This window comes from Astyanax mexicanus, chromosome 7 (genome assembly GCF_023375975.1).
Source record: "Astyanax mexicanus isolate ESR-SI-001 chromosome 7, AstMex3_surface, whole genome shotgun sequence".
Taxonomy (NCBI): Eukaryota; Metazoa; Chordata; class Actinopteri; order Characiformes; family Acestrorhamphidae; genus Astyanax; species Astyanax mexicanus.
The window spans coordinates 29,688,394-29,714,668 of record NC_064414.1 but is presented as its reverse complement, the minus strand read 5'-3'; the positions used below and the strand labels follow the sequence as shown (position 1 = coordinate 29,714,668).

General features: G+C 39.5%; 1 protein-coding gene across 4 annotated transcripts in view; it reads left to right on the top strand.

Annotated features, from left to right (window-relative positions):
- Positions 1–26,027, top strand: part of dlg5a (discs, large homolog 5a (Drosophila)) — an 81,347-nt gene extending 55,320 nt beyond the window's left edge. For 2 of the 4 annotated variants that reach the window (XM_022684847.2, XM_022684846.2), the window contains exons 15-35: positions 715–807; positions 1,892–2,197; positions 2,662–3,216; positions 4,450–4,570; positions 6,245–6,389; positions 7,338–7,435; positions 7,521–7,610; positions 9,254–9,422; positions 9,863–9,940; positions 12,568–12,730; positions 12,896–13,029; positions 13,110–13,274; positions 13,394–13,577; positions 14,976–15,124; positions 15,680–15,850; positions 16,888–17,084; positions 18,034–18,177; positions 18,292–18,419; positions 20,601–20,710; positions 22,348–22,457; positions 23,582–25,627. In XM_022684847.2, the coding sequence (XP_022540568.2) occupies positions 715–807; positions 1,892–2,197; positions 2,662–3,216; positions 4,450–4,570; positions 6,245–6,389; positions 7,338–7,435; positions 7,521–7,610; positions 9,254–9,422; positions 9,863–9,940; positions 12,568–12,730; positions 12,896–13,029; positions 13,110–13,274; positions 13,394–13,577; positions 14,976–15,124; positions 15,680–15,850; positions 16,888–17,084; positions 18,034–18,177; positions 18,292–18,419; positions 20,601–20,710; positions 22,348–22,457; positions 23,582–23,685 (3,414 nt within the window). In that variant the 3' untranslated portion in view covers positions 23,686–25,627. Of the gene's footprint in view, positions 1–714; positions 808–1,891; positions 2,198–2,661; positions 3,217–4,449; positions 4,571–6,244; positions 6,390–7,337; positions 7,436–7,520; positions 7,611–9,253; positions 9,423–9,862; positions 9,941–12,567; positions 12,731–12,895; positions 13,030–13,109; positions 13,275–13,393; positions 13,578–14,975; positions 15,125–15,679; positions 15,851–16,887; positions 17,085–18,033; positions 18,178–18,291; positions 18,420–20,600; positions 20,711–22,347; positions 22,458–23,581; positions 25,628–25,710 lie in introns of those variants that run through there. The other 2 variants (XR_007440083.1, XM_022684848.2) reach the window with 2 other exon arrangements.
- The last annotated feature ends 248 nt before the right edge of the window (positions 26,028–26,275 follow it).

Genomic DNA, 26,275 nt, shown 5'->3' with positions numbered 1-26,275 from the left:
AGTCCAAATGTACAGAACAAGAACATCCAACAAATCAGACCGCTCTGTATTTAGTTTAAACATATTAGACATCCCATTCCATTAATTAAAATAAGATGTCCCCTCACAACTCAGGAACACTACTGCTTTCAATTTAAAATAAAAAAGTCATAAGTACTGCTGTTTTAAGCAGGGGAGCCTGATTTTATATTGGAGCGTTGAATTTCTCTTCATAATTCTCTGACCTTAACCCTTATCATGATCTCTCAACTTGAGCAGAATCTTAATCCCACTACTTAACTTCAGTTTATGAGGGCTAATTATACCTGCTGCCTGTCAAATCCTCCACTCCACCTTAAAAGGCTGTAGTTAAGCTAGGTCATGTGGAAAATGATAGCTAGAACTGAATTCATTTGCAGTGCTAAGATCCTTCTGTTTAATATTTTTCTTCTGTATCAGTAAGCTTGTGAATGTAATTAATCTTCAGTGAAGAGTAAAAAATATGCGCGTTTGCTGTTTGTAGCGTGTGTTGCTTTATTTAGGATGCAGTATGACAGTGCACTGTCTGTAACCTCCTTTTCAAGCTACTGAGCTGTGCATACATTACGGCTGTGTCGTCTTTATTCTGCGGTATCGTGAGTCGTCACATGCATAATGTGATGGAAATAGAAGGAGCGAAAAGTCTGCTGGTGTCTTTTCTTTGGAGAAGTGCTGACCTACATTTCCCCTTCCCAGATAAATGGAATCGCTGTGGATAACAAATCTGTGACAGAGTGTGAGGCTCTGCTGAGGGGCTGCAGGGACTCACTCAGCCTCTCCCTCATGAAGGTGAGCATCTCTCATTGGCCTGTGTAATGTGTGTGTGTGTGTGTGTGTGTGTGCTCTCATTTCTAAATGTAGAGATCCTCTTCTCCCATCCTGTACAACTCCTTTGTGACAGCTCTGTCTGAACTGAAGCACAGGCTTTGATGTATTAAAGAGTAGTGTGTCTCCAACTGATGGTTTTTGTATTTCCAGTCACTTGGCTGGATGCTGTCATTCGCAATATGGCTCATCTTTCTGAGAGCTATAGAACTTTTCCCCCATGTTTTTCCACTGTCAAACTTATCAACTCTTGAGTTCTAATAAAAACCCACATCTAATCATGAAAGATGCACAGAATTTTTAGCATCTGAATTTATTCAGTGAAAAAAGCACTTTCTGTGTTCAGAATAAAAAAAAAAACAAAAAAAAACAATTCATATCGAAAAATGACTAGTACCGTGTTTTTCTGACTATGAGGCGCACTAAAAATCCTTTAATTTCCCAAAAATCGCCAATGTGCCTTTAAATCCAGTGCAGCTTATTAATGAAGTTTACCAGTCAGGTTGTAATTTTTAAAATTAAAAGTCAGTAAAGACACTTCATTGAGATTCAGCGTAATACAGGAGTTTCAGTTCAGTTCTTCAGCACTGGGGCTGGAGTAGCATCAGCATTAGCCTCTAACCACTATTTCCCCTTTTAGAGGTGAGTATTATTGGCCTGTAGGTTGCTGCTAACTCCAGCTAGCACTGCTGTAGCAGCATTAGCATTACCTGCTAAGTGTGCTAGCTCTTTAGCCATTCAGAGGTGAGTATTATCGGCCTGTAGTCACTGCATTTACCGTGTTAAAATAAGCTATGTGGGATGAACCACTAGGGCTAAGCTAGCAGTTAGCCACTAATGCTAATACTACAGCCTTAGTGCTGGAGAATTTTGGAAAACTTAGTTTACTGTAAATAAACAGAAGCACTTTACTCTGGGTGAATAAACATCCAGGGCTTGTTTGACTTTAAAAGAAAGTCTTTTTATTGCAGTTTTGTTTACTTAGCTTAGCTTAGCTTTACTTAACTTAGTTAACTTAGTTAGTTAACCGAATCTGTTTCCTGTCTAGTTCTTTCCTCAGAGCACGTCAGGCCAGAACATCTTTGAGAGCCTCAGGGATGCTGAGAAGTCCACCTGCAGAACGCACATGTCTGACGTCCATTCCCGCAACAGCAGGAACCTCAAGCACAACAGCTCCACGCAGACAGACATTTATAACAGTGAGACCGGAGGAGAGAGGAGGAAGACCCGGGCTGACTCAGAGGAGGGCACATACCCTGAAAGAAAATCACCGTTCCCCAGCTCCACACTGCACCCCAGCAGCTTGCGGCCGGCCTCGGAGCTTGGGGCTCCCTACAGTGGCAGCGCCTTCCAGGTAGAGATGTATACAGATTATTATTTTAATCAAAATTAATAGCTGTTCAATCGTGTCTTTCAGAGCAGAGATGAGCCTTTCTCTTTCTTTTTCATTAAATAATTTTCCACTTTACTCAACTTTACATTGAGTTGTATTGCTTGTGAAAACATACAATCACTGATATGCAAGCTTTGTTATCAAGTTTATGTGTAAACCTGTATTTACTACTCCACTCCTTACCTGATATAAAATGAAAACTCTTAAGCTCCCAGTGGTTTCAAAACTTACTTTTACTTGGACACTTCGAGTTATAGTGAAGAATTAAGTGCTGTAAAGAATTTTTTACATCTTTTAAAGGGTTTGACTCATATGTGACGTAAGGGTTAAGAGCTATAAAGGCGTGTTTCCTCATCATGTTCATCATTTATTAAATAAATAAAAAATAAATAAAAACGAATGGTTGAATATCTTGTTCGTTTCAGGAGATCTGCTACAGCCGCTCAGAGTCCGCCGGCCCCGAGTGCGTCACCCTGGAGACGGCAACAGACAAGAAGCACAGTGGCGGCACCTGGCCCAAGATGATGGTGGGGGTCACCATGACGACAGAGAGCCCAGCTCAGCTCTCCATCTATAAGTCCCCCAAGCAGAGGAAGTCCATCTTTGAAACGGATGCCTTCAAGAGGCCGGACACGCCTTCCAAGATGGAGTACTTGGCTGGACACTCGCCGCAGCCCTCTAAAACAGACGGCAGTGCGGCGCCCCCCACCCCTCCGACGCGGAGCGACTCTTTCAAGTTCAAGCCGAAGCAGCAGAGTGACTCGGCGTCAGACTCCACGATCACCGAGCCCAAGCGGGAGGACCGCAACGGGAACCTGTACTTCACCGAGGGCAAAACGCTGAGCTCCAGGAAGTCCTGTGAGGAGGACATTGGGCGGGTGCGGCCAGAGGAGCCTGAGGTAAAGCGGCCGAGGCCCAAATCGGCCCCTGCGCTCAGACGCAGGATGACTCCTCAGAACATTCCTCTCCAGAGCTTTCAGGTGAGATTCTGAGGGCTATATTTGTGCATTGATTACTGTTACATTGTAATAATAATCAATGTATTTTTTGTCCTTTTTGAGCACATTGAGTGAACATTCAAAAAGTTTCTTCAAATTATTTTATCATTCATAAAGGCATCTTGCACACTGAATTATAAGGCGCATTATGCGACACAAGTAAGGAACAGGGGTGTGGCCATGTTTTCCTTCTAATTCAGCAGTACATCTAAGCTAAGTTAAGTAAACAAAAAATCAAACGTTTGTTGGATTTTAATCTACACAGATTTGTCTCCTGAAAGCTGTTTATTTGGGTGAGTAAAGCGCTTTCTTTTATTTACAGTAAGATTCGATTTTCACTATAGCTCGGTGCAGCAATATTATAATTAGCAGCTAACCGCTAGTAAGTGTCACTCGACAGCGTGATGCTGAGGAACCCTGAGTGTTCCGGTAAGCGAGAGTGATATTAGCTAGCGGTTAGTTCCATGTAACTTGTTTTTTTTAACACAGTAAACACAGTTTACACTACAGTCAGTTATACTCACCTCCGAACAATGAAAGAGCAAGCACTTAGCGTGGTTAGTGGCTAATGCTAATGCTGCTCCAGCAGTGCTAGCCAGGGTTAGCAGCAGTCCACAGGCTGATAATACTCACCTCTGAACAGTGAGAGAGCTAGCCCTTAGCGTGGTTAGCGGCTTATGCTTATACTGCTGGAGAACTAAACTGAAACTCCTGTATAACTGTACTTCAGCGGAGTGGCTTTACTGCTCCTTACAACCTGACTGGTAGAATTCATATATAATGCACACTGGATATAAGGAACACTAAAGACAAATTAAAGGATTTTAGGTGCACCTTGTAGTGGGAAAAATATGGTACCTTATTTGACACTGTGAGCATGTCTTACTGAAATGCATATCACTAAAAGATGCAAAACAAAGAAACTTTTAAAAAATTGCAATAACAGTTTATTACTTTAGTTCATATTGTGAGTGAGTTACCACTGCAGTGTGCTGGCAGAGGGAGCAGAGAGCTTGATGCAGAAATGCTGAGCCATGCCTCCTGATGAGAAGGATATTACTTATTGCATAATCTTACGTAATAGATATTATTAATTTGGATATTTATAGATTTTTGGCATTCTGGAAAAGCAGGAACTCTTTGGGTTTTAGTTTTTGATGATGCTTCCCATGTTTTGTAATTAATTTTGTTTGTGTGTGTGTGTGTGTTGAACAGAGCTACTCTAATGATGGGGACTGTGTAGATCAGCGGGAGGTGCTGCGCTCGTCTCCTAGCCGACCTTACAGACACAGTGTGGGTTTCGTTCCTACGGTCTATAACGGAACCCTGCCACCCAGTGAGTAACACACCCTGCTGTAATGAAGTGCCTGTTTGCTCCAAAGCTCCTTGGATTTGATCTCAGCTTCGCCTCCAGCTCTTCCTCTTCTTTTTATTCTATATGAAGTACTTAATCCGTGCCCTGCAGGAACAAAGATGTATAATAATGCATGTGTGGCTTAACCTTGCTCTTAATTCTGAATGATTGGATTTATGCAAATTGGGTCAGCAGTTTTTTTTCTTTTATAGTTTTAGAGTTCCTTTTTTCAGAAGCGTTTTTATTAAAGCTTTCTTTTTTTTCTCCGGGCGAGAGGATGGTAGTGTTATGATCTTTAATAGTCTTGTATTACAGAATCTTTTCATTTAAAATCGTTTTATGTGACTATTTTATTTCTTTGGCCAAGGAAAAGAACAATTTAATTCTGAATGATTGAATTTACAGCTCTGGAAAAAAAATAAGAGAGCACTTCAGTTTCTAAATCAGTTTTTTTGATTTTGGTATTTATATATATATTTGAGTAAAATGAACATTGTTGTTTTATTCTATAAACTATGGACAACATTTCTCACAAATTCCAAATAAAAAGATTGTAATTTAGAGTATTTTTTTGTAGAAAATGAGAAATGGCTGAAACAACAAAAAAAGATGCAGAGCTTTCAGAGCTCAAACAATGCAAAGAAAACAAGTTCATAATTATATAGTTTTCAGAGTTCAGAAATCAATATTTGGTGGAATAATCCTGTTTTTTATCACAGTTTTCATGCATCTTGGCATGTTCTCCTCCACCAGTCTTACACACTGCTTTTGGATAACTTTATGCCACTCCTGGTGCAAAAATTCAAGCAGTTCAGCTTGGTTTGATGGCTTGTGATCATCCATCTTCCTCCTGGTTACATTCTAGATGTTTTCAATTTGGTAAAATTGAAAAAAAAAAAAAAAAAATCAAAGAAAGCTCATTTTTAAGTGTTTTTTAATTATTCTTTTTTCACAGCTGTATACAAATTGAGTTATCATTTGGGTTAGTATTTAATACTCGAGACAAGAAAGGAGGGTCTCGATGGTAGTGTTTTTTATGTAAAGCTTACTTTTGAGTGATTTGCTACAAACAAATTGATTTTAGTAATTTTTTATCATAACCTTTTTATTTGATGTTTATTTTAATTGTATGCATTTAAATTCTAAAACAATAGGAGTGATGCTCTCAAGATGGTAGTGTTCTTTTATGATCTTACAGTACAGAATATTTTAATTTAAAATAATTTTATTTGACTATTTTTTTTTTATTTGCCCAAGAAAAGTGACAATTTGAGAATTATAGTTTTATGTAAAGCTCAGATCTCCACAGTGGGTGCCACCCAGTAACTTTGGCGTCATATGCGCATACAGTATGCATGGGGTTTGTGTGATAATTAAATCTATTTTTACCTGATTTGAATATTCATCATTTGGCCAGGGAGGCTGATTTCCGAGCCTCCCCGCTGTCTGCTCATCTGTTGCCTGGAGCAGCTGGGCTCACGTAAAGGCGGAGCACACACAAACAGCCCGGAGCACAATCACAAACTACACAGTACTGAGATAAGAGTGCAGGGGTAGTCCTCTTCATTAAACAAAAGAGTTGTGCAGAACACAGACCTACAGAGGCTAGGTGACTTTTGTTTTTTAATTCTCTGTGTGTGATTGCTGTTATTCCAGACTCTGTTCATCGAGGCCTGGCCCCATGCACAGCAGTGACAGCTGTTATGAGGAACCCTGTTTACACTGTCCGCAGCCACAGAGTGCACACCAGCAACTGCCCCTCTGTCGCCAGCCAAATCTGCCATCAACACACACATCCCAGGTACTGCAGCACTAAACACCAATCACTCGCTCCTGAGCTAACACAGCGCCAGTGACGTTACATTAACAGCAGTCTGAAAACACGCAGCGTCTCGCTTCATGTAACTTGAAGGATGCACGCACCATTAGCTTTTACCGTCCTATGATACACACGGTGGAAAAGGGAAAATTTGGGTATATACAGCTCGGGAAAAAATTAAGAGACCACTTCAGTTTCTGTATGAGTTTCTCTGATTTTGCTATTTATAGATATATGTTTAAGTAAAATGAACATTTTTTTAATTCTGTAAACTACTGACATTTCTCCCAAATTCCAAATAGACATTAGTCACTTTTATTTGCAGAAAATGAGAAATTAAGTTTTAAGAGTTCAGAAATCAATATTTGGTGGAATATTCCAGTTTTTTAATCACTTTGCAGGTTTTAATCAGTTTTCATGCATCTTGGCATGTTCTCCTCCACCAGTCTTACACACTGCTTTTAGATACAGTTATGCCACTCCTGTGCAAAAAATATCAAGCAGTTCAGCTTGGTTTGATGGCTTGTGATCATTCCTCTTTGTCTTGATTACATTCCAGAGGTTTTCAATTTGGTAAAATAAAAAAAACTCATATTTTATAAGTGGTCTATTAAGCGGAGCTGTATATAATCAAGATATGCATATGACGTCTTGTGCCTGTATTTGTAATATAGTATGGAAACAAATTAACAGTATAGTTCAGGTCACAGAGTTTCAGCAGAGGATGGTTTGTAATCCCAAGAGGACATAATGTTCTGGTACCCCATTATAAGCATTTGTAGAAGTGACCTGTTCTAAATTTTGTAGATCAGTTCAGTTTGACGTTTTTTTTCCTGTTTAGCTTGTGCGTCATTTTATTTTTCCATCTTTCACCGGCTCTCTCTGTCTTTCTCTCTCTCTCTCTCTCTCTCTCTCTCTCTCTCTCTTCAGTCCTCAGCATCAAGGACGTTTGAGTCTGGACCTGAGCCGAGCCTCTCATGGCACCAACTCGCTGCCGTCCAGTGCCAGACTCGGCCAGTCTTCCTCATGTGAGCCTGCATATTCAGATTATTGGTCTTAATTAGTAGTATTTTGAGTGTTTAGTAGTTAACATTAGTTCTCTGTCTTTTGCAGGTTCATCCAATAACGTACAGTATCGAGCAGAAAGGATAAAAATCCCCTCCACACCCCGTTACCCACGCTCCATGTTGGGCTCTGACAGAGGTAGAGTTAGTCTAAAATCTGGTTCTTTAAACCCTTTGAGGAATGGTGATCACTGACAGCAGAGTTTTTTTTCTCATTTGTGCTCAAAAAGAGGTGGTGACAGATTTCATGTGTTTTGGAGGAACTACGTGCTTGTCTTCACACTTCTAGTGTTTTAGGGTGGGCATTACTAGGGATAGGAGAGTCCTAGTAAGTAGGTTGGTTAATTGTCCTCATACATTGGGGAGAAAATGGGTTAAATGTGGAAAAAAAAAATAAATAAAAAAACCTGAAGGCAAAAAGACCCTCAAACATGCAGCAATTAAAGGTGGCTGCGTAACATATAAGCATAATCTGGAGATAGTTTCGCATTAAGTGTTGTTTATGGGTACTGGATTTGCATTCAGTGTTACAAATACTCCCTATATTTATAATCAAGATTCCAATAAAAACAGAGCTAAAATATTGAAACTATATAATACGGAAACTTCAAAATATTTCCAATTCCCAAAATCTGAATTTTTGTGTTTTTCTGAAAGATGCAAAGCTATTTTTAGCTTATGAAGAAGACCCAAATCTGAAATTGATCAAATTTATTATCATGCAATTTATTAAACAAATGGATAAAAAAGTGGTTTCCATTAACAAATATTCACATGAAAAATCAATAAACCAGTGAAAAATACTCATTCCTGTTACTGGAACTCACTCCTGTTGTTGCCACTCATTCAAGTTACTTTTTTAATGTTTTGAGTAACAAGAATGTGTTTTTAGCATAGAATTAGGAAAAATATGAAAAATAGCTAAATGGCGGCTATGCTAATGGAATGCTTAGTCATAGTTAAAATAAGATCAGATATACAGAAAAACAAATAAGGAAACTTAATTTTGGTCTACTCATGATCTTCAGAAGAACCAACTGATGCAACTTCCTGTTGTAGATGTAACTTGTAGAATGCTTTAAATGTTTACGTCTCTGAAGGATGTTAATAATTCTATTATATGGTAAAGTTTATAGTTAGAGAGTGGAGAAGTAACACATGCCATTTTTTTCAGTTTTTTAGTTTTAGTAGTTTTTTATTAACATTTTTTAAATAAATTATCTTACTTTTGCAATTAGTTCAATATGCTTAACAAAAAAATATTTTAAAGTTATTTTAAAATGTTTTTGGGGACAGTTAAAAATGTAGCACACATAAAGTGATGTGGTTTTGCTAACACTGATGTTTTAGCCAGCTGAATGGGCTGGATTTTATATACTTACTTAAAGGTATTTTGGTCATGTAAACCTATATGACACCCAAGCAAGAAGAACTAAAAAAAGTGAAAAGAGAAAGAGAAACCACTTCAGAAATGACCTTCGAGTCTGCACATAAAAGTCCCAACTTAAATTTTTCCATATCCATTATCAGTAAATCTGCAATTAAAAAAAAAATCTCTCTGCTTGCCTGAGTTTCATGTTTTATTTGTGTCTCTCTTATTGGACTATTTAAGTTATGTTTGCTTCTGTCAACATGCTAAATATAATATAAATTAAACTTAAATGTACCCTATTGTTATTTATAACATTTCTTTTGTATTATTAGATCTCATTTTATGGTATTCACAATTTTTACTGTGTATCTTCATGTCTGTGTTTGTTTGTGTTTGTGTGGCTTCTTCAGGGTCCATGTCCCATTCAGAGTGTAGCAGTCCGAGTCTCATCACTCCGCCTCTGTCCCCGCTCAACCTGGAGACGTCCTCGTTTGCTTCGAGCCAGTCGCAGAACTCCATCTCCACTCTGCCGCGCATCTCTGTCAGCCCCATGCCCTCGGGAGAGCGCCAGAAAGACAGGTACCGCCCCATCACCTCAGCCCCCTGCCGCACCCCCCATCAGCTCGGCTCTTCCGCAAGGGTTGCCAAGCAACAGCTCGCTCTCTAGCGCACGTCTCGCGCAGTCGTGCTAAGCTCAGGCAGCTCTCTCTCTCTCTCTCTCTCTCTTCACTCAGTTCACTCAGGCCCTCTGAAACCGAATCAGAAAAGAGGGATCAAAACAAGAGTCTTTTCTCTCTTTCTTTGTAGCGCAATTGAAAGGTGATCATTAATGGGGTTCAGTCGTTCTGTTCACCAATTACCTCATTTTAATTTCTACATTGTGCTCAAGCATCTCTTTCTACACTCATCTGTGTGTATTTGTCTTCCTTCACTCTTTTTGAATCTCTCTCTCTGCCTCTCCGTAGATTTCACAAGCTGTCTCTTCTGCTTCTGTTCTTTGCTTCCTGTGAATCTTTCAGATCTCTATACCGTAACAGATCGTTTCTGAGAATCCCTCTGGCTGCTAGGCCTAGGTTCTGCTCTCTCAGGAGCCTGAGGTTTGTCTCCTGCCAGTCACGCATAGAGAATGCTCAACAGACCTGCTTGTTTGCTTGTTGTCAATTCTGAGCTGCATTCTGAGCGACTGGCTGTGGAAATCCCTGCTTGTGTGTGATTTATGGTTAGACTTAGAGAATGTATTAACTGAATTCACAAACACTTCCATGTTCAGATCATTAACATGGAAAGTTACACTTCCCTGCTTTTGCACCCGTGTTTAATTTTATCTTAATTAACCGACAGTGAGTTGATCATGTGGTGTATATTAATTTCAGGCTGAAGAATGAAATTCTTTTCTTATGTGAATCATTCCACTAATGCTTTCTCTATAAGAATTTAATTTGATGCATTTTAGATTATTTGATGCATCCTCCATTAGAGGATCATTATTATTAGTATTTTTTTTTTAAACAAATGCAATATTTGATACAAGAGCTATATTTTATATTGTTTTAATCTGTCCTAATCTAACAGTACACTAACTCAAGCTAATATACTATGTACAGTAATGGCTATACAGTTGAACATGATACATTTTAAAAGAATACAATTTTTTTCGAGTGTATATGATTTCCCTGTGATAAATCTTGCATGTTTTGTTAAAACTTACTCAAAAAGATCCAGAATATTATTTTTGTTTATCAGTTCCATAATTATTAGGAACAGTCCCTAAGCATTGTAGGTATTAGAAATACCTGTACACCAGTTTATTTATTTATTTTTTTCATCAGCCAATTTTTCAGGAGCAGTACATGCATAAATGCATAAAATTCGTCAGCAGCTTCAGGTAATGTTCACATTAATCATCAGATTGTGATCTCAGTCATTTAGGTGACAGATGGGCTGGTCTGAGTTTTTCTACGACTGCTGGCCTTTAGTAGGTCCTGTGAGCATCAGTTCTGCAGATAGAAATGCATTTTTGATGGAAGAGGTCAGACGAGTCATAAGGCAGAGTCATAAGTAAGCATAGCCTGCTTTGATGAATCTATATTTCTGCTAAGGTATGCAAATGGAATTGTCAAAATTTGGAAATAACACTATCATCATTAGAATTCCACAGCCTATGAGGGCCTGTAATTATAAGATTTATTTTATTTTTATTTTATTTGTTTGGATGATATATTGTCCCAAAAATAACTGCAATAGACAATAGTATTGTCATTTTAAAACATTTATGCCATCAGTATATTGAAAATTTAAAATATAATGTATAATTACAATGTTTTTTAATATTTGTCTGATTGTAAGGTGCACTATCAATGAACGTCTGTTTTCTGGTCTATTTTCTTACATAGGGTGCACCAGATAAGGTGCGTTATAAGTGACAATAGTAAGAGTATCGCCATGTTTCCCTTCTGATTCAAGCAGATGGGGCACCTAAGTAAACAAATCAAATTCCTAAAAAAAAATCCTACAGTAAGCTTAGATTTCCAGTATTTCAGCGCGATAAGCAGCATTTAGTGCTAGCAAATGTCGCCCAACAGCACTACTACACTGAGGAATACTAAGTGGGCCAGGGTGATATTAGCTAGCAGTTCATCCCACATAGCTTGTTTTAACACAGTAAACACACAGGCTACAGTCCGTTAAACTCGCCTCTGAAGAGTGAAAGAGCTAGCTTTACGGTTAGCGGCTAATGCTGGCTTCAGCCTTGGTGCCGGAGAAACTTTACTGAAGATCTTTATAATGCTGTTCTTTAGCGGGGTGGCTTTACTGCTCTTTACAACCTAACTGGTAAAATTCATACATAAAGCACACCAGCATATCAGGTACACTGACGGTTTTTGGGAAAATTAAAGGATTTTAAATGCAACGTTTTTTATATGTGAAATAGGGGTGTGCCATATTATATGGTCCGCGATAATATCGCCAACATTTTCGAATATCGTGAACGATATTAAATCCTGAAATATTGGGCCAATCACATCAGGGTACTACTTTTTTGCTGTTTTTAGCAAAAGAAAAATTCACACTGTTCTCATTTCCCATAATATATCAACTAAAAAAATATACGAAGAGATATACGAAGTGCATTATTAGTATTGTGCAGTAGTGTATTCTTAAAAAAACAACAATTTTTTTTTTGTCATATCGCCAAGAGTATCGTTATCACAAAAATACCATGAAATATCGTGATATTATTTTAGGGCCATATCGCCAACCCCTAATGTGAAACATGGTAAAGGCATATAGTTGTTATAATCAGGTATTTTTAATGTGAGTTTAGAGAAGATCTCGTTCGTCTGGATCTGTTGTTTTTATTTCTTTTATGCACAAACCCTCTGTGTCCTCCTATACCCACAGTACAGCACTATGTCTGATTAAGACTTACAGTGCTTAGACTGCTTTATGCTCTCACCCCCTTTTTCACTTGCATGAAGTTCCCGGTACCCACGGATTCAGTATTTCTGCTCACTTTCTCTGTGACTGTGTCCCTCAATCCCTGTCTTGAAGCACCTCTTGCTCTGCACACTTTTTTAGGGCTTTTCCTGATTTCACAAAGCTGATTTAAAATACTTTGCCTATTAGCATGAGTTAAATCTCTGCAGCTCTATTAGAACGTAGAGAGTATATGGTACTCCAGGGCGGCTCAGGGTGTGACTGGCCGTGTGTTTTGTGCTTAAAGGCCGTACCTGGAGGAGCCACGCAATGTCGTCGTGCACAAAGGAGCCGAACCGCTGGGCATCTCCATTGTGGGTGGTGAGAATGGAGGGATCTTTGTGTCCAAGGTGACTGGAGGCAGCATCGCTCATCAGGCAGGCCTGGAGTATGGGGATCAGCTGCTGGAGGTATACGTCAATAGTAATCTGTCAAGGTTATCCTGTTCATTCTGTGTTCATTGACGACTGGCTAGCGGTGATTTTATGTGTGGAGGTTGTGTAGAGATACAACATGGCTTTGGAAAGTAGCTGGTTTGTGACGCTGTCTCACATTCTATCTTTTTTTCCCCACAGTTTAATGGGATTAACCTACGCAATGCCACAGAGCAACAGGCCCGTCTTATCGTAGGCCAGCAGTGCGACACCATTACCATCATGGCCCAGTACAACCCCCACATGTATCAGCTTGGCAACCACTCGCGCTCCAGGTATGTGATCTACTTTTATCTGTCCATCATTTCTTCCTTATTTGGGACAGACTTAATTAGTTGCGTCTGGTGTGCCGTAGTTCTCGTCTGGAACCGGTGAGCACCCAGCCCACTCCTCAGGGCAGTGGAGCTACCACCCCAGATAACCACTCCACCATCGATACTCTCAGCGAACAGGATGAAGGCACCCTCACCCCCTCATCCAAACAGACCACACCCACCACCAGCCCACACAGCTTCATCAGGTACCATGGATTTTATGGACCATTGTGTGTCACACATATACGGAGACAGCAAACAGCAAAAGTAAATGTATACATTTGAAATAAAATAATACTTAATATGGTGTAATTTTTTTTGTCAGGATGCCATCGGAGGGCTCTAAGAAGGTTCCAGAACCCAGGGTGGTGTCTATTAAGAAGACTCAGGGAGAGCTTGGGGTTCAGATCTGTGGAGGGAATCTGTGGGGGATCTTTGTAGAGACGCTGGAGAAGGACAATCCTGCCAAGGGGGCAGATGGCCTCATGCCTGGAGACATGATCCTGGAGGTAAGAGGGGCAAAATAAAACTGGTATCAGAAGTGGCGGTTTCTTGGCATTTGTATTAAGACATTTGTAGGTGAAAATATCCCTGCCTTCCATGTGACAGAATAGGTTCGATCAGTTGTGCTCTCTCAGGGCTCCGGCAGCTGATGGCAAGCTACATGAACGCTACATGAACCACTCAGAACTCTTCCCTTCCCTTTTTAACAGGATAAATAATGCTGTGCAGTCTGGATATACAGTACCAATCAAAAGTGTGGACACACCTTAAAAGCAGTGTTTTTTCATTATTTTAAAATGTCCTGCATTTTAGTTGAAAGATTAATCAGCATGAGCTAACTGTGGCAGAGCATTTTGCTAACAACAGCTTTGCTAACAGGAAGGGGTTGCCAAAACTTTGTGGTTAAGATCCTCTAACTTTGAAAGAAATCTGTTGTATTTTTTCTTAAATTCTGTATCTTATATTTGATTTGGAACAAAGGAGGGCTTATCAATCAGGATTTCAACAGGACAAGCATTCTAGGAGAATGGGAACGGTCCTCCCTGATAAAGGGAATATTACACACCTGCTAGCTCTAAAAGGCATCACTTAACTGTTTAATTGAAATGTTGTTGAAATGAGAGCCTCTTTACTCACTACATTTATTAAAAAAGAATGTATGTCAGTTTGTAAGCTTAAAAAGATCCTTGTGCTTCAGTGTTTTTTAAAATAGTAATTTAACGGACGAGGCTCTGTATTCTATACACTTTATTTAATAACCTTCAGTAGTGATTTTTTTTATTTTATTTATTTTTTTTAGTACTGCTGTGATTTATTTATTTTTTAAGAAAATGCACCAAATTGTTCTCATCGTGCCATGTGCACTGAGTATTTAGTGCTCAGATCAATAGTGAGTGAATGATTGAGCCATTGCTGCCTTTTCCAGAGACTGCTTTGTTGTGCCTTCGTCCCGGCTCACCTCTCTGCCTGTCTATTGTTTTTCATTGATCACGTCTTTTTCCTCTCGCGCTCTCACTGGACCCAGGTAATCTATCTGAGGAAAGGGGAATTGGTAATATCCTATCCCTGGCATGGCCTTCCGTATCCCTCTGCCAGATGAGTGGAGCATTCTCTGCAGCTCTGTCTCGCCCAGACAAAGCAGAAATGTCATCTCATCTCACAACACATTCAATTTAGCCTCAGATGGAAATCGATCATAGGGCACTTAATGTACAAGAGAGCAAAGTGCGAACGTTTTCATTCTGTTGTTCTCTGTTGGTGTCGGCCTCCAAATGTGTTTAGAGATTGGGGAAGAGGGAAAAACTATTGTCTGTGTGCTATCTCACCCTCCACACCATTTTCATCTCTCCTCTTACTGTGTGTGTATGTGTATGTCCATTATTGCTCTGTTTCTGTCTCTCCAGTATAACTCTGTGGCTATGAAGAATAAGACTGCAGAGGAGGCTTACCTGGAAATGCTCAAGCCAGCAGAAACAGTGACTTTTAAAGTCCAGCATCGCTTGGATGAGTTCAACCAGCTGAAAGATACTCCTGGAGATGGTTTCTATATCAGGTACAGTGGACCATCATCACATAAGCATGTTTACTTTTCCATGGGTGACAGCAGTAGAAAAGCCCCTGCTGGATTCTTCTTCCACAAATGCCAGCATATCTGTTCATATGGGCTGCTCTAAATGTGGGAACAGTATGCTGAAGATCTACATTATGGAAAGCCGTTAATCTCTTCAATTATGTGTGAGGCTAAGGATGAGATTTTGCACTAAAGGCTGGGTATGAGTTTCTGACATTTGGGGATTCTAATAGTGGCTGTGGTAATGAGAGTCTGAGACCGAGGCATTGTGTGAGTGTAGTGGCGATGAGAAGAATGACAGTGTGCAGTTCAGAAATAGCTGGGTTTGTCTTTGCGAATGGAAGTTTTCATTGTGCAGCTGTTGCAGGCGCTTTGCCTGCCTGCGCTCTCATGATGTCATTTGCAGTAAATAATCTCTGCCGTTCCGTTTGTCCTGACTGAGCAGGACTGGGGAGTCATGGGACCCCGACTGAAAGCTGCTGCACTATAATTTCACACTGATTTCCTCTGTATGCATTGGTTTGTCTCTCTTCACAGAGCACTTTATGACCGGGTGGCTGAGACAGAGCTGGATCTCTCCTTCAAGAAGGATGACATTCTCTATGTGGACGACACACTTCCAAAGGGCAACTTCGGCACCTGGTTGGCTTGGCAACTGGATGAAAATGCACAAAAGATGCAAAGGGGTCAAATTCCTAGTAAATACATGTGAGTGCAGTCACACCAAAGACATCATGTATTATATGCAAGATCTAGTGCTGGGTGATGTGGCCTTAATCAGTATCAAGTTTAATTAATTTGATAACATTATTTGATAAACGTTATTTGATAAACATTATGCAGCACCAAATCTCATTTTTCATTTTTAATTACCGTATTTTTCACTTAAAATCTTTACATTTTCCCAAAAATGTCCAGTGCGTCTTATAATCCGGAGCATTTTATGTATGAATTCTACCACTCAGGTTTTTTTTTCTGGAGCAGCACTAGCATTAGCCGCTAACCGGCCTAAACTCTAGCTTTTTCGCCGCTCAGAGGTGATTATTATCGGTTTGTAGCCTGCTGCCAACCCCGGCTAGCACTGTTGGAGCAGCATTAGCATTAGCTGCTCACCGCTAGGTCTTTCTCCGTTCAGAGTTATTATCGAACTGTAACCTGCGTATTTACCATGTTAAAACAAGCTACATGGGCAAGCTAATGTCGCCCTGGCTTACCTAAATCTAGGCTTGCTGTAAATAAACAGAAGTGCTTTACTCACCCAAATAAACAGTTTTTAGGAGAGAAATCTGTGTAGATTAACACCCATCTCTTTGACTTTAAAATAAAATGTTTTTTTTAAGAATTACAGTTTAATTTACTAATTTAGCTTAGCTTTAAAACCCAGTGGCGAGACCTGCTGAATTAGAAGGAAAACATGGCAACACCCTTTTTCTTTACTAGTGTCACATAATGCGCCTTATAATCTGGTGCGCCTTATGTATGAAATTAGACCAGGAAATAGAGGTTTATTGACGGTGCGCCTTATAATCCAGTGCTCCTTTTAATCAGGTGCGCCTTATAATCCGGTGCGCACTTTTAATGCATCTTAATGTAAATAAGCGGCCAGGATTTCATTAATGACAGGTTCCCTTTGTTTCTGTAACCTATGAGCTCAAGACATATTGGTGATCATCAGTTGTTGGTACTTACTGAAGTTCTTTGTCGTCTTTGTGCTAAACTGGATTCACTCCACTGTGTCTCTGTAGGATGGATCAGGAGTTCTATCGCAGGCACAGTATGACTGAGCTGAAGGACGATGCGGGTTCCAGTAAAACACTGTCTGCCGCTGCACGCAGATCCTTCTTCCGCAGGAAACAGAAGCACAAACGCAGCAGCTCCAAAGATGGCAAAGACCTGCTAGCCTTGGATGCCATTAGCACAGACTCCATACCATTTTTAGAGGGTGAGAAAAGCTACGCTAACCTAACAATAGTATTGTGCTCTGGTTAGGGTTACTGTAACGCTCCAAGAAAAATATACATCACAGCTCTGAAAAAAATTATAAGATCATTTCAGTTACTGAACCAGTTTCTCTGATTTTGCTATTTATAGGTATATGTTTGAGTAAAATGAACATTGTTGTTTTGTTCTATAAACTACGGACAACAATTCTCCCAAATTCCAAGTAAAAGTATCGTCATTTACAGCATTTTGTTTGCAGAAAATGAGAAATGGCTGACATAACAAAAAAGATGCAGAGCTTTTAGACCTCAAATAATGCAACAAAAAAAACAAGCTCATATTTATAAAGTTTTAAGAGTTCAGAAATCATAATTTGGTGGAATAACCCTGGTTTTTAGTCACAGTTTTCATTCATCTTGGCATGTTCTTCCCCACCAGTCTTACACACTGCTTTTGGATAACTTCAAGCAGTTTTGCTTGGTTTAATCGTCTTCTTGATTATATTTCAGAGGTTTTTAATTCGGTAAAATCAAATAAACTCACTGTTTTTAGTGGTCTCTTTTTTTTTATTCCAGAGCTTTATCTCCATTTTTGTGTGTGGCCTCCTGCATTAAATATGAATGTGTTTCCTACCAGAGAATTTACTCAGACACCACCAGTTGCCATCCATAATTGGTGGTAATGCCATCTATAACATATTCTTACATGGTACATGTGTTCATCTGGCACCAGGTTTGCTTGAATGATAACTCACATTCAGACCACCTGTCATGAGCATGTTGGCCAGTGCTCAACCTCATATGCAAGATAACCTCTTACAACTTATAACAGTGTTAATCCTTAGGTGATGCATAATACTAGATATGTCCAGGTAATACATCTATTCCACTGTGTTTTGATAAAATATTGTATGTCACTTTGTGTATTTATGTATTGTGTTGTGTGCTCAGACTGTGTGAGCCTGGCTTACCAGAGGGTTCAGAAAGTGGACTGCACCTCTCCCAGACCAGTGCTGATCCTGGGCCCACTTGTGGACCCGGTCAAAGACATGCTGGTTAAAGAGTCTCCCGGGAAATTCAGCAGATGTGTGCTCGGTGAGTGTCCACGCCGCTCCCACAATAGCACTACTAATACTACTCTCGAGATTTTAATAGCCTGAGAATGTTCAGTGTGACCAAAAGCTGACCTTGTGTTATGGGATGATGCAGAGGTGATGAAGGCCTCTCAGCAAGCCATCGAGCGAGGGGTGAAGGACTTCCTCTTCATTGACTACAAAAGGAGGAGTGGCCACTTTGATGTCACAACTGTTGCCTCGATCAAGGAGATTACAGAGAAGGTCTGTTCTAAGCTATTCTTTTTTTTTAGCCTTCTACTTTAGTGCAATAATAAAAGAAATGTGATTCTTATCTTATATTCTTTACATTGTCTTTCACTGTCTATTATAAAACTGTTCAACTATCTCTGTGTATTTGTTTCCAGGGCCACCTGACTACATAATGCATGCAGCAATTTTAGAAAGCCTATTATATAACGTGTACATATACCACTGTATAATTAGTATTCATTAAAAAAGAAAAATCAAACGCATTGACTTGGCTCATTATAATGTACATAATTTTGTGATTGGCATTTATACAAAAAAAAAAACAAGGGAAGGGGAAAGCCAAAGAGGCTATTATCTGACATTTGTCTGAAAAGATGTGATCTGAGCTTTTAAAAACCTAATTATTAAACAAGGCTGAAGCTCTTAAGATGAGGCAGCAATCAGACTGTTCATTTTGAATATTGATAGATTAGTGTTTCTGGCCTGGGGACCCAGCCAAGTTCATAATTAGCTTATCAGATGTTTGTGAAAGCCTTAAAATGTGGAGTGCATTGGGATCTGCAGGATCCTGACAGTAGTTTTTACACATGCTTAGAAAATTGCATATAGTTACATGTTTGTTTATATCTAAATAAATCAATATTGTTTATTATTAGCAACTATGGAATTTTATGCAAAACCTTTTATTAAACAGTTATTTTGACATTTATGTCACTTGGACTGTAGTAAAATCCACACACATACATTATTGGACATTTTTTTATAAGAAGTAAGTTTTAAATTTAAGAATAAAAAAAATGTAATGCATGTCACTACCTTTAACTGTATGAGTGATTTCAGAAATATGAGTTGTTTCAACCTTCTGTGAGTGTTGGAAAATATAAGCTGTGTCTAAAACTGTGCCCTATTTACTATATAGTTCTGTACTTTGGGGTTCTGCCATTTTGTAGTGGTGTCTAAAATATAATGCACTCTAAAGGCCAATTTATAGTTCTGTGTCGATCCTACACCATAGATACCATATGGCGTGTACGTTACGCCAAAGCCAGATGTGCACCTCCCCAGAAATGCCACTACACGTTGCTAGCCACCGACGGCAGCAGCTGTGATTCGTCCTCCAAGCCTTGTGTTCCTACCCACTCCTTCCCGCCTTTGTGGTTTTACCCCCCCTGTTATGTTCATTTGTCAGGAACAGCATTGATGTTCCTGGGTCAATTTGACCCGGTGCATTTAAAATTATCCAATAGACGTCTGAAACCAAAATAATCATAAAAAACAGTGTGAAAATGTAATTACTAACTCCATTACTAATTATTCTATCAATATTTAGTGCAATGATGTTCCTTACCTCTAACAGGTACTGCTTCAATTAGGATAATTCACTTGTTTTTCATTAAAAAATACATGTTAAAACGTTTTTTAATGTTTCACTGCTTTATTACTTTTAAAAGACCAACATATAAACACAAGTTTTACTTAACATTTAGACGTAACATTGCAATGTTGTATTAGTTTTAGTTTTTGCAGGGGGTGGTTACAAATATGTGAGATGAACCATTTTCATATCATATGTTGATTACACTAATTAAGGCAAGCAGAATAAGTTTCATACTGAAAAAAAACTTTTAACTATTTTTCCTAGATCTTCAAGTTTTAAAATGGGTCAATTTGACCCAGAACATAACAGGAGGGTTAAACTGAGGAGCGATACAGAGCCGCAGATACACACATACAAAGGTATAAACATGCTCTGCTGTACAGCCTACAGGTTTGCCGTAGACAACAAGTTGACTCGATGCAGAAGTATAAACCAGCCATAACAATCCCACAATGCACTACAATACAGCCATAGTGTACAAACTTTGTACCCTACTGGACATAGAACACCCATAATCCCTTGCAATAACAGGGTGTTTAAAATTCTGTTTCCCAAAATACTGCTCCGATAAGTAATCTGGATTTTTTACATGTAGGTGATGATGAATAGAACACAGTTTTGGACACATTTCTATTTATTGGAGGTCTACTTGTTTGTTCTGAAGTCCTGGAAGGTGGCTTTTTTTTATTTTATTTTTTTTTAAGTGTGCCGGTTTTAGTCTCTCTAACATCCACTGTTTCTCTGTTTGCCGCCATTCATTGTTCATGTAACATGACTTGAAGTTGCTCTGTGTGTTGTGTCGTTCTCTCTCATAGGACTGTCACTGTTTGCTTGACATTGCACCTCACGCCATTGAACGGCTTCACAGCGTTCACATTTACCCAATCGTCATTTTCATTCGCTACAAAAACGCAAAGCAAATAAAGTAAGTGGCTGCACCCTTCCCCTTACACGCTCCTGTTTACAGGATCTTTACATTTTAGAAACAAGACATAAAAGAGTAATTAGTGAAAATGTGGGGCTGTGGGTGGTAAAAGGTTGTGGGTGTCCATGTTCGAAGAGGTTCACAACCAAATGTATTAGTCAGATACACTCAGTTCGGCAGTAAATTGCTTTTCACCTGGTGAACGCTTAGTCACTAAGTATTAAAAAAATGAAAAGATGTGACCGATTTCTAGCAGGTTTGATATCTGTACCAGTCAGGGACTGCTACAGACAAGGAGAGAGCTGAACACAGAGTGCGAAGAAGAAGCCGCAAATCAGCAGCAAACAACTGTCACTCGTTTCTACTGGACATCCATTTTAATTTTGGAGAGAAGTGAGGCTAGACTTGCGTTCCTCCTGTGAAAAATCCTTGTCCGGGGTCATTTGTAACCCTGTGTTGCTGAACAGTCGTGTAGTATGCAAACCACAACAACTAAAACACCCCTGTTTGTACAGTGTGAAAGGCACAACAATCTGATAACTCCAGAAATCATGTTGTGTGAACCCAATCTTAGACGTTCATACTTAAGGAAGTGAGAAATTAGCTCCCAAAATGCTTGTTAAAGCCCCTCTGGGGCATTTTATTCCAGACAGGATTTATACTCTCCCATAGGGACTGGGAGTCATTTCCTGAAATGGAAATGGAAATGGAAATAGAAATGGAGAGAGCTGTGGTGCGCTAGGAGCTGCTGCAGTTAAGCGGATGGCTGTATTAGCTGAGCGCTTTATGTAAAATAGATATACGCTGCCTCCTAAACCAAAGCCTGCGAGTGGGCGGCTGCCACTCTCAAGGTTGTGCACTGCAGAATGCTCTGCAGTCATCCAAGGCCTGTTTATTTGCAAGACGCAAATGAGAGCTGACTGTAAGCTAATATGCATATCATGGCTGCATGCTGTGCAGATGGAACTTGAGTTTCGGAATTAAAAGGGCTTTAAAGTCAAGTTTCATCTCTAAAAAGTATCTGTTTAAATTTTAATTTGGTCATAGAGAGTGACATAGATACCTAATGCTGGAAAATCATCCCAGAAGAGCTCTGCAAATTGAAGAATTCTCACGAGGTGTCAAAACCAAGCCTTCGGTCCTCACTGTACGAATTTTGGGAATAATAGCTGTCATCCATGACCTGCTAAAAAGCACTAATATATCGCTAAAGGAGAGCATTAGCTTTTATAGGCTATAGAAGCTACAGTGTGTGTGTGTGTGTAGCTTTTGCCTGCTGACTATATTCAGTATTTTGGTAATCTTTCTGTCCTTAGGAGCCACCCACAAAACACACACACACACACACACACACACATAAACAACTTACATAATGCCGAACAGCTGGAAATCTGGTCCATTTTACAAGTCGTTTTTTATGTAATATCATTTGTCTGAAGTGTTGTAACTCCAGCCACATGTTCTCTCTCTTCTAAAGATTGTCTCTGCTCCACTGTGACAGCTTTGAGCTTGTCGTGTTTTTATCTAACTGTTGTAGGTGCCAACTGCACCGATGCTAATGTTAATGACTGTGGGAAATGTGAAGATTATGGACGTGTCTGTACAGCTTCTCCTCTCTCTCTGTGTGTCATGTCTAGAGAGCTGAAAGATCCGGTATATCTGCGGGATAAAGTCTCTCAAAAACATTCCAAGGAACAGTTTGAGGGTGCACAGAAGATAGAACAGGAGTATAGCAAATTCTTTACAGGTATGTATGTTACTGGACGTTGCTGTATTGTATCTGTATTGTAATGATTCAGTGTTCCAGCTTCTAGTATGATTTTTCATACATTCGGGTTAGTTAATAGGGCTGGGACGATTCTGGGATAAAAAGCTGATGATACTTTCCTTATCACCTATTCATATATATGATTACAATTGCTGTTCTTTTAAGCCACTGGCAACAACTTTTTGGCATAATTTTAATCTGACATTGTTCCTTACAATTACCGTATTTTAAAGACTGTAAGCAGTACCTTATTATAAGGCACACTATCAGTGAATGCCTAATTTCTGGTCTATTTTCATACATAAGGCACACAGGATTATAAGGCGCATTATACATTTTTTATATTTTAAAACAGCCTAAATGAAGCCAATAAATAGAAATTGTGAACTAAAATGTTTATATAAAATAATTGTGGCCGGGGCACCGAGTGGTCCAGCGGTCTAAGGCTCTGCCGCTATGAGTGGGAGGTCGCAGGTTCAAACCCCCATTTATGCAGCTTTGCCATCAAGCTGCCGGCGCTCAGAGGGAGCAAGATTGGCCCTGCTCCCTCCGGGTGGGTAGATGGCGCTCTCTCCACACATCACTCCTAGGGTGATGTCCACAGCACAGGGCGTCTGTGAGCTGATGTATAGGAAGAGAGCCACTGCGATTTCCTCCAAGCGCGCTGTGATGCTACTCGGCAATGCTGCATCAGCAGCAGCTCGAAAAGAAGCGGTGGCTGACTTCACGTGTATCGGAGGAAGCATGTTCTAGTCTTCACCCTTCTGGCATGTTGGGGCATTACTAGTGATAGGGGGAGTCCTGGTGAGTGGGTTTGGTAATTGGCCGTGTAAATTGGGGAGAAAACGGGAAAAATTTGAAATAAAATTATGAAAAAAACAAATGACATGCCTCCAACTGGGAAACTCAGGGCTTATCTAAAAGTCAGAGATTCCCACTGGTAAATAGGATTTTTGGTGGCGTTCGTGTGCTCTCATCTCATACATACAATATTTCCAGCACTACTTGAAGGCAGCATTAGTGACATGCTTTTTGATCTATTCTGCTGTTTACATATAAGTAACTGTACTCTTTCTAAGCTTTTGATATGGTTTCTCTTGCAGGTATTGTCCAAGGAGGCACGTTGCCCTACATTTGCACTCAGATTGTGACGATAGTGGATCAGGAGCAGAGTAAAGTCCTGTGGACTCCGCTGGGCTCTCCCTAGGAGGCGGAGCCAGCGTTTTAGGCTTTCTGCCTCACACAGCTGAGCTTACAAAAACACTATGCTTTACACTCGCACTACACTACTACGCAAAAAGGTACACTACAGTGAGCATCGCAGATATAGTGATCCTCTGTTTGTTATTTTGATTTTTTTGTCTTTTCTCTCATGATTTGTTTTGTTGAATTGTAACAGCGCCTCTTATTTGTTTGTGAGTATGTATATGTATGTATGTGTGTATGTTTGTATGTATGTATGTCTGTGTGTGTATGTGTGTGCAGATGCAGAATTATAGCACTGAAGTTTTCATTGTTTTCTTTGGTCTTCCTGACGGACATCTAATGATAGTAATGCTGCATCTAAGACACTTGTTTACAGAAGAATCAGTCCGTGATTTGTTATTTAACGTGTGCTTGAATGTGTCCCTTTTGAGTCCCTTTCTCTTAACCCTTAATGAAGTCATATCGTGTGGACCCCTAAACCCTGACCCTAAACCCCCCCCAACCCCTCCTACACACTCTACAGCCTAAAATCAGCCCTGAGTCCCAACCCACTCCCCTTTGTACCAAAACGGCATGTGTATCTCTCCACATCCCTTCCAGGACTGAACTCTCTCGGAGGGTAAAGAGCAACATGTGCTGAGCTTGTTTTATGTTAATGTAATAATTGACTGTTGGTTTGAGTCACACACCTGAATGCTTCTATTATTTTGGGTTGAGGTGAACAGAAGCAGCAGCAGCAGCAACTAAGCGTTTTTCTACGGGCCAAATGGAAGTGCCTTTGGAGATCTGCTGAGCGTATGACAATGGCATGTTATTGAGGTGAAAGGCTGATGTTTGAAACTCCTCAGATTGCACTCCAGGGCTAGACAGACCACTGTGTTAACCTTCTTTCTCCTAGAGAAGAATCTATTTAAAAAGAGAACGTGAAATTGAACTCTTCATGTATTCATCATACATACAGAAATACTGAAATACAGGCTCACACTAAACCTGTATGTATGCAAAACTCATCTAAATATATATATATATATAGGTCTATATATATGAAAAAAAAAAATCTATATAAAAATATATTAAATGTATTTTTGACTAGGCTACCAGCCTAGGAGAGTGCAGCAGGTGTCCAGTCAGGTCTTAGCAAATATTCTAAGCATGTCCTTTTTGTATTTCTCCTGTCTTTGTCCTTGTTCTTCGTTCGTCTGTCACTTTTCTATGTCCCACTGCAAAACATCATGGAAGGAAAAGATGCAGGGTGAATAGAATCGGATCTCTTAGGCTACAACTGTTAATATGTTGGTCATTTTTCATGTATATTTAATTTTTTTTGTATTATTATTATTATCATTATCAGCAGTCACCATCATGTCCTTCATTAAGCATTGAGACCAGTAGTCCCACCAGTTATTGTTGTGCCAAAATACAATGTGTCCATTTCTTTTATTTTATGTTTTGCACTTGCAATGTTATGGACCCTAAACCTAAAAAATAGCTGTTCTTAGGTTTCCAGTAGCGAAATAAGTTGAAAATAGGTACTATACTTATTATTTTAAGATAATTAATATCATTTAAGTGTTCCATACATTTCAGTAATTGCCTCTACTCTTAAATTAGTGAAGAAACAACACTACATTATTTACATTCTCATTGTAAAAAGGGATTTCTTATTGCACATGTTGTTTTTCTCAAAGGAAAATCAGTCCATATGTTGGCTGTTGGGTTGAAAAACTAGGCATTTTGTTTTCTGTGACTTTCATGCCTGTTTTCTGAATAGATAACATGCGGTTTTAAATGAGAGGGATTTAACGCAACCTGGTTGTGTTTTTAGGAGGAATGACTAGAACACAGGTACTGTTATGATTGGGATTTTCAATATTACACAAAACAGAATGTGATTTGTATGAGATGTTAACATGAAAATAAAAGTCATTTTCTGTATCACACTACATCATCAAAGTGGTCAGAAATGGTGATTGAAAGGTGTGTTCATTCTGCTGCAGGCTGAGCTCTCTCTCTCTCTCTCTTTCAGCCAGCAGGATTTAGACAGAGCCCTGCATGTACAGTAGACTGACAGGTACTGTAATTGAGCGCGGAGCTGTCTGGTTGGTCGCCCCGTCTTTAAGGTGATGGACTGTCTTTAGCCATGAGGAAAGAAGGGCAAGACGAGGTGTTAATTACTGCATCCGAGGTTTGAAACAAGTCTTTGAGGCCTCTCTACTATAGTTATTAGAAAGAGCTACCAAATCCAGAGTTGAGATGGGTGATTTCCTAACTTTTTATCTTGTCTACCGTGTCCTCTTCAAAATTACTGAGCTATATTGCAAAAGTAATAGTTAAGATTTTTCAGATTCAGCTTTTTTACATCTCTTCTACAAACATTGTTAGTAGTGGAGAAAACAATTCATGAATAAATACAGTGATCCAAATCAGCAGACAAAATACAGTAAAAATGTGAACTGCAGTTGTACCACTTCTCTTCGTAAATACACTGCTCAAAAAAATAAAGGGAACACTCAAATAACACAATATAACTCCAAGTAAATCAAACTTCTGTGAAATTAAACTGTCCACTTAGGAAGCAACACTGATTGACA